Source organism: Coregonus clupeaformis, chromosome 36, assembly GCF_020615455.1.
Source record: "Coregonus clupeaformis isolate EN_2021a chromosome 36, ASM2061545v1, whole genome shotgun sequence".
Lineage (NCBI taxonomy): Eukaryota > Metazoa > Chordata > Actinopteri > Salmoniformes > Salmonidae > Coregonus > Coregonus clupeaformis.
The window spans coordinates 9520337-9529154 of NC_059227.1; the positions used below are offsets into that span (position 1 = coordinate 9520337).

The following is an 8818-nucleotide window of genomic DNA, read 5'->3' on the forward strand; positions in this document are numbered from 1 at the left end:
TAACCCTTCTCCTAACCCTAACCTTAACCCTTTTAGCTAACCCTTCACCTAACCTTAACCCTTTTAGATTCCCCTAACGCTTCAGCAGGCAGCGCTTTAGCTCTGGCAGGATAGGAACATAATAGGAAGCAGTGGTGGTCTCAGAGAAGTAGAGTTTAGCTGATCAGCTCCCATACCCAGTGGTCTAGCCTGCAGTCGGCCTCTGTCTCTACTCTAGGCTCTCTTCCTCTCCCCTCACTGTTCTGCCTCCACCACAGACACCAACCCAACACCTAGTTGAGTTTAAGAAACAAGGTCACTCACTGACATGGGATAGCATAGAGGTCAAGAAGTAACCGGCCAAATAAACATTGTACTTATAGGTCAGTAATCGAAAGTACCTGATTTGCTTTTTGCCATGTTGTCTACAATCTCTCCTTTTTAATTAGTGGTATATTTCCATACCAGATCCTAGGGGATTGCAGAGAGATCATTATGGTATGTTAATGAATCTATAAATAATTTAGACTGTAATTTGAGTAATTGCATGAACGTAGAGAATAGGCTGGTGATTGAATCACGTAAACACTGGTAAGCACCTGTAAGATCCTATCCCCTTTTAAACCTTCAACCTACCGTGCATTATGGTAAAGGATCTGTGCAGTCTTGCTATGAAACCAATGCATGAAGATGTGTGTATTGTCCTCACAGACCCATCAAGTCCACCTGACCTATACTTTGTGTTTAGACATGTACCTATATTGCTTAAACTAATTATATCACACAGGACAGGTTTTCATTTAGATTCGAATAATTAAATATATCTGTTTTGAGTGTGTGTAGGATTCTAAGAATTGTTTGGATTATTCCTGGACTGTCCCATTTTCTTGACAGTTTCAAAGCAGATAAGTCAGACCTGATTCGTTGTGTGCCATCATTGAAATACCAGGAGTAAGGGAATGGGAGGCCCCTAGTAAACTGTCAGTTTGTTCCTAAGGTGACACGTTTCCAGTGCATATCTGGAAGTCCTCAGACAAATCTAGTGTGCTGCAAAGCATCAGAGATTTACTCACTTTTTGGAATTACTGTAATAACTTTGCTATTCAGTAAAGGTCGGCCTCATTATGTAACTCAATAGTATTTTATAACATCAAAGTAAAGCAGCGTTGCTTTGCATTCAGCTGTGTTTACTCAGAATCACAACATGTAGGTCATGGTTTGTGGAATACAGGAGGGAGAAACGCTAGAACACAGAGGCTGCTATTTTGACAAGGGTAATTGATTCTAAGAACCCTTTGAAGTGAGAAATAGTGAATCATAAAACACTGCGATTTTTCCTCCTTTGCTGTTTGTTCTTCCCTTACATAATCGAACAGTTTTTTTCTTTCCTGGCTGCTGCCCATTTTCAGCAGAGCCAGAACCCTCACTAGTGATAATAAAGAGTAAAACATCATTTTATGAAAAGGATTGGTTACTGTAATATTTGTTGAATATATTTGAAAACTCTTGAGGAAAAACTGTGTATTCACAATCCTTGATTGATGATAATTGAGCAAAAGCTTATTTTATGAAATGGATGTTGAGTTGTGAATTCAGTACACTTGTCTGAAACTCACGGCATTGTTTCAACTTTACAGTAGACTTTGAAATGCACTTCCTCCTAAACTTCTGATTGTTCTCCATAGCTCATGTCTGTCAGGCATGGTTTGAAGCATGTATGTATCCTGGGCCTGTCATGGTGGAATCTGTGTCTGACTATGTGCATGTGAGACTGGGATTCTGGTATTCTGACAGGTGCCGTAGGCAGCGTACTAAAGATGGAATGGAACAAGTGCCTATCACCATTCCCTCTTTGACAGCTATACCTGTGGTGTGATATGTGGTGCCATCAGCACTAAATAATGCAAATAGAATATTCATGATAGATTGAAGTGTTGAAATAATGAACATTTCAGGCTTTAGTGGCTGATGTCTCTTCATTTGTTTCCAGTCACCCAAATCAGGTTTCAATTCAGCTAGACCACCTATCCCTGTCGAAATAATTGACAATGGAGTGTTCCATTACTCCGGACCTAGTCAAATGTTTGGAAGTGGCCTGTCTTAAGACTAAAGCATAGATTATGTTAGATGAGAGAAAGAAAGCGAGAGAAGAGTGAGAGGAGAGGGAGAGAAGAGTGAGAGGAAAGAGGGAAAGAAGAGGGAGAGAGAGGGAGAGAAGAGGGTGATATAGGGAGAGAAGAGGTAGAGGAGAGGGAGAGAAAGGAGGCAGTTTAAGAATCCAGTTAAAACCCCTTTCTATTCGACCAGAAGCTGTGAGTCCTCTAAATTCACTCCAGACGCCAAACGCTCCATCCTTCTGCTACTAAGCAGGGTCAGAAATGTTTAAACAACCAGCTATGTATCTGTTAACAGCAGGACGCTTCATCCAAACACAGTCAAGATACAGCTCTGTAGGAGGGAAATTATAGTGTATAGGACGGTTCTGAGTGACTGTTTAATGTACAGTAATGCTAAAGTGATAATACACTTGACCACCAGATGCTGCAAGTGAGCCACAATCACACCTGAGCTGCAGATGTTTCTATTGCCATGGTAATTGTGTTCTTTTGGGGGTCCTATATCAGATCCAGGGGACTCAAACTGCAGAGCGAAAGATAACCTGAGAGTAGTAATGAAGATCATGAGGAAGTTCCATTAGTGATAGCAGTGCTTGATTTCTCTGTTAATTAGACAATGGTTGACTCAGCCGTCTAAATGTTCTACATAGGGAGTAGGTGCTTGGGCTGCCACGCTTAAGTGAGCATCATTAGACACAACAGCTGTCTTTTAGTAACCCAAAGATCTGTCATTAGGAAAGTAATCTCACAACTTTTAATCGGAAAACCGGAAAACTTTTGGCTCTTTAGCTTCAACGGGAAGACGATAACGTTCAAGAACTCAAATCTATCACACCTCAGTTTTAGCACAATGCATCTGCTGGATAATGTAGTCAGTACTGGCACATAAATACATATTTCATGCAAATAGTGAGAATAACATTAGTCCAATGGCCTCTTAGTCTTTGTCAGACTTCTACTGCTATATGTCAGGTGAAATAAAATGAAGCGTTTGACAGTGAGGAGTGGTTTGGGGCGTGTTGCTGAGACAATGTTCTTTATTATGTATTGCATTGTGTGACAAACTGCTTTTCACTGTAGTTTGTAAGAGAGCAGAGTACATCTGTCAAAACTAGTGTGAAGGATGGCGTTACCTTAGAGATGCAAAGGGAGGTTGGTGCAATCTATAATAAAACATAAATAATTATTTTACAAAGTAAAACTGTACAGAACATTTAGGGCACTGTGACAAGTTCAGAAGCAAGATGACAAAGAATAACGTTTTAAGAATGGCCAACTTTGATATTGTGAAATCTGGTTGGTTAAACCCTCATGCTGAAACCAGCAGCGAAAACGATCATTTTCGGAGATGTGGGTGTATCCAAACGGAAGGCATCATTGGGTGTGCATTAGAGCCTACAGCTGTGCAGTGCAGTAGAAATACAGTCAGGGTACTTTATGAAGGAGCTAACTGAAGAATAACATAGAAATGGGAGAGAAATCAATGACACGCCATTGACTGGATGTAAAGACAGCTAGCTCTCTTGTTTAATAGAGACTTCTCACATCCATTCCTTTACAAGACCTTACACATTGCTTTTATCATCTTCCTCCTGTCAGTATGCACTAGAAACTGAGGCGGGCCACTCAATAGAAACAGTATTTGATCAATTGGCTGTAATTGGCAATCATATTGGAATGATTTCAGCCAAGCCATGCCAAGTGAATGCCCAGCCCACCACATTGAGTTGAGTAGAGTTTGTGAATAACATCATATTGCTGAAGAAGTTCTTGTGTGTTCCTCAAAACTCAGTGTGTGTTAGCTGGGCTTCTCTCTCCCCTCCAGTGAAGAGGAGTTGACTGGTGCGGCTGAACACCCTAATTACGCTGCTCCAGATGGCATGCATATTGTCTTGCTGTTGGCTAGGCTTGAAAAGAGCTTTTAAACTTTAGCATACAATAAAATTGTCTCACTCAGCAGACGCGTCGATCTGCAGCTATTCTTAACATGTGTCTCTGTAATCCCTTTTCACTACTGGGGAGCTTGGCCTCTCTCTCTCTCTCTCTCTCTCTCTCTCTCTCTCTCTCTCTCTCTCTCTCTCTCTCTCTCTCTCTCTCTCTCTCTCTCAGCACTTGGCCCTCTGTAACAGAGAGTGACATGTGTGATGGCTCCTCTCCCCTCATAAGGAATTACAGTTGCGAGCATGACTTCCTTTCGGTCTGTCTGTGTGCGGCTGGGCTCCTCTCGAGTCACAGAACCTCAGTATAATCTCCATGACGTTGGCTGTCAGGGTGGCAGGGAGCCATGCCTTCTGAGGTACCCACCATCCTCTCTCTGTCTTTGAGACTCCATGACATCAATCTGTGCGTAGTTTGTATATCACTCCTGGCACAAACACACACACACACACACACACACACACACACACACACACACACACACACACACACACACACACACACACACACACACACACACACACACACACACTGGCACACACACATACTGGCACATACTGACTGAGTTGTCCTCTTTCTCACACACCCCCATTCACTCCTCTGGGGCATGGAGGAGTTCACTTGGCAGAGATTTCTCCATTTGTGTGAGGTGGCTTGGATCCATAATCTGAGGATGCCATCTTTCTCAAGGGACTGTGACATTGCAGTGGTGCTAAGCTGGGAGTTTAGCAGGCTGGCTGCTGTAGCTGGTGGGCAGACGGCTGGGCTAATTCACTCTGACTAGCAGGAAGTTACACGACAGCAGAACAGGCAGCTTAAGAAAATCTGACTCCCTCCCTTTGAGAGGCAAAACAAAGTAGACGGCTTAAAGAAGAGGTTTATACGACAACAAGTCTCACTAACTGTTCAGGTAAATGCTGATGAGAAAATATTGATCAGTCTAACAGCATAAACTGTAGCTCTGCAGCCGTTCACCCTGCACCTGCAAGATGTTAATTCTTAATATGCTCATATAATTTAAATAGGATTATCTTAAATTGAATTTCTAATCGTCCTTCCAACACAAACTAAATCATCAAACTTAATCAGTCTGCAAGTGCTGAATACTTGTTCTTTTCCCTGTGGGTGCAGTAGGCATGCAGCTGGTGGCCTGTTTAGCAGTGCTGGTGTTCTGGGTGGAAGAGGTTGTAGAGAGTTGTCCTGATGTCTGTAAATGCACCAAGAAAACCAGCCCTGAAAGGTCAGAGGTCAACTGCCACAAGAAGGGGATGAGGATGTTTCCCTCCAAACTGCCCCCTGATTCCTGGATCCTAAAAATGGGTGAGTCCACGTATTGTTTGCAATTGTGGGAAAACCACCGTCCCACTTTTTAAAGTATGTGCCAGCTATTTGGCTCGGAATCGATAGGCTCTTTTATTGACATTAACCACAAGAAAGAGGCTGTTATTACCATCTTCCACTGTGATTGATTTCTCATGCTATTTCTGTGGTCCATGTCCCAGGTGAGAACGGAATAGTAGACCTCCCAGCAAACATCCTGAAACCCATCCCCAAGATCGAAAGCATCAACTTGGAACGCAACGCCATCAAATCAATACACCCCCAGGCCTTCTCTGGAGCCCAGAGGCTGATGCTGCTCAATCTGTATGGGAACCAGATCAACAAACTCCCCGTGAAAGGCTTCCAGGACCTCATCAACCTCCGCTTCCTCATGCTAGGCCAGAACCAGATCTCCAGTGTCAAACCAGACATGTTCACAGGCATGAGGAACCTTTCAGACCTGGACCTACCCCTCAACTCTCTGACTGCCCTTCCTTCCAACGCCTTCAAGCCCCTGATCGCCCTAAAGGTCCTGGATCTGGCCCTCAACCGAATCGAGAGGATCTCACCCAAGGGCTTTGTGGGCCTGACAGAGCTGCTGTTCCTCAACCTGGACAACAACAGCCTGAAGAGCATCTCAGCTGGGGCTTTCAAGCCTCTGGCCTCCCTGGAGATGCTGGTGCTGGATAATAACCTGCTGTCCACTTTGACCTCAGCCACTCTGGAGGGCCTGTCCAGCCTGCAGGAGCTCTACCTGAGGAACAACGAGCTGGAGAGGCTGCCCCAGGCCCTGTTTAGACACACACCCAAGCTCTCCCAGCTGGCCCTCAGTGGAAACCGGCTTAAGACTGTGGATGGGAACATTTTCACCCAGCTGTCTGGTAAGAGACTGATCATTTACAGCAAACTATTCTAGGCATTCTTTCTAATGTATTTGTGGACTATATGTGTCATATGTGTACTTCATGTTTGAACATTTGTTCATAAAAAGTAATATATATTTATATTATTAAAAATAGTGTCATATTAAGCATAATCTGATTGTCCTCTGCCTCCTGCCAGGCCTAAAGGATGTGTATCTCCATGACAATCCCTGGACGTGTGACTGCAACATCAATGGCCTGGTGCGCTGGATGTCCCAGACAAAGGCCAACCTTTCCCCTCTGGAGTCCCTGAGGTGTGTTGCCCCGACAGAGTACCGCAACAAATCCCTCAACAGCCTCAAAGACCAGAACCTACGCTGCCGGGCCTAGACTAGAGCCACACCAACCCTTACTCTGGTGCTGCCGGGCCTAGACTAGAGCCACACCAACCCTTACTCTGTGCTGCCGGGCCTAGACTAGAGCCACACCAACCCTTACTCTGTGCTGCTGGGCCTAGACTAGAGCCACACCAACCCTTACTCTGTGCTGCTGGGCTTAGACTAGAGCCACACCAACCCTTACTCTGTGCTGCCGGGCCTAGACTAGAGCCACACCAACCCTTACTCTGTGCTGCCGGGCCTAGACTAGAGCCACACCAACCCTTACTCTGTGCTGCTGGACCTAGACTAGAGCCACACCAACCCTTACTCTGTGCTGCTGGGCCTAGACTAGAGCCACACCAACCCTTACTCTGTGCTGCCGGGCCTAGACTAGAGCCACACCAACCCTTACTCTGTGCTGCCGGGCCTAGACTAGAGCCACACCAACTCTTACTCTGTCCTGCCAGGCTTAGACTAGAGCCAAACAAACCCTTACTCTGTGCTACCAGGCCTAGACTAGAGCCACACCAATCTTTCCTCCACACCAGCATCCTGCATCAGCCACGTTAAATTTTAAAATTGTACATATTTAGCAGACGCTCTTATCCAGAGCGTCTTACAGTAGTGAGTGCACACATTTTCATATGTTCCTGCTACAGAGTTACCTGTTATACAACACTTACTACTCAGCTATGGTCCAACGACAGCACAGTTACCCATTACTGTGCAACACCCACACTAGCCATGGTCCAGCCACAGAATGACCTGTCATTGTGCAACATCTAGGCAGCCAACATCTAGGCAGCCAACTGTACAATTAGCTTTTACTGTACAACCTTAAGCCAAAGTTATTATATCTGTACAAGCAAAAGAGAAAGAAGAGCAAAAGGCGATATGTAATAGCTTGCCCTGAGCTTTCTGTAATTGAGACGTTATACTTTCCATCAACCCCAAACACATAATTTACACCTTCGTTAAACCTGCTATTATCGAAGTGCGCGGAGAAACATGCTACTGTAATACCCTCTCTAATACTGCATTCATATGTGCTCCTGCTTTCTTTTTTAATCTTGCATACTTTATATTAACTGAAGTAAATTCATTTCTAGCATTTCTTTACAGTAACATCCTATGCTGATAAATCTATCATCTTAACATAAGCTTTTTTTCATAACTCAATATGTACGTAGGGCAATTGAATTATTTTTACAGATATGCAATCATTTCATGCTTATTAGTTTGATATCTTTGAGGATTTGCCTATGCTTCCGAGCTTGTCACTGTAGGATGTAATGAGTGAATCTAAAGCACAATTAATATATCTAATTGTTTCCATTGAGTGAAAAATATGCAAACGAAACAGTACTGCTATTGTACAATCCTAAAAGTCTGTAGTCTAATTGATTTCATACTGTACATACATTTTGAAATAAAGGCCATTGTGCAATGAACAGCATGTCATCTCTCACAGTTACTGTAGTGCAGTGGATCTTGTTTATACACATGATTTCATCACATCAAGAGTTATTCAAGCCTTAATACCAACTGCAAAATTATTCATAAGTTCAGAAAAAGCAGCTATTTTCTGCTACAACCATTTTTGTGGAAAGAAGCGCTGCTTCAAAGAGGGAAAGTAGGTTAAAACGTCCGTTTTACTTGCAAAGTGACGGTAAACTCCCATCACCACCTGAGAAGGAATAAGGAATTCCTCATCAGATTGTTACAGCTGAATAAGCTTCCATAGAAATCATCATTCCACCTCCACATTCCAGAGCCAGTCGGACAGGCTGCTTAGGTTGCATAGACCTGAGCATCTAGGCAGGTCTTCCACCATGGCACAGTTCTGTCTCAAACTGATGCTAACCTGTTTTAAATTTCACATGGCTGCCTTTCCAGGGTAACAGCAACAACATAAGGTAGGGGGTATAGTTATATTAGGCCTGTAGTATGTGGTGAAAATAGGCTATTATGTAACTGGCTTTCTACCGCTCTAAATCAATGAATTATATTGTACATCAAAGTATTTTTGGATCACCTGTATTGGTATTGTCACGCGACGTGTATGCGGTCAGCGAAGTCAAACGCAGGACACAGAGCGGCTGGCAACGTACTTTACTGAACACAGTAATAAACATTCAAAAACAACAAACCTCCAAAACAGGGAGGAAAACACAAATACCCGTAATACAAAGCAACTGCCGAAATGACAAAGAACAATCAC

General features: G+C 43.6%; 1 protein-coding gene across 1 annotated transcript; it reads left to right on the forward strand.

Annotated features, from left to right (window-relative positions):
* The first annotated feature begins 5170 nt into the window (after positions 1–5170).
* On the forward strand, positions 5171–6607 carry LOC121552141 (insulin-like growth factor-binding protein complex acid labile subunit). Its single transcript, XM_041864873.2, has 3 exons — positions 5171–5354; positions 5537–6235; positions 6417–6607. The coding sequence occupies exons 1-3, from the start codon at positions 5171–5173 to the stop codon at positions 6605–6607; spliced, it is 1074 nt and encodes a 357-aa protein (XP_041720807.2).
* The last annotated feature ends 2211 nt before the right edge of the window (positions 6608–8818 follow it).

Excerpts from the sequence above, each read along its gene's own strand:
- LOC121552141 (XM_041864873.2), top strand. The coding sequence starts at position 5,171 with ATGCAGCTGGTGGCCTGTTTAGCAGTGCTGGTGTTCTGGGTGGAAGAG. Across the intron at positions 5,355-5,536 it reads TTCCTGGATCCTAAAAATGG|GTGAGAACGGAATAGTAGAC; the intron begins GTGAGTCCACGT and ends TCCATGTCCCAG. Across the intron at positions 6,236-6,416 it reads CATTTTCACCCAGCTGTCTG|GCCTAAAGGATGTGTATCTC; the intron begins GTAAGAGACTGA and ends GCCTCCTGCCAG.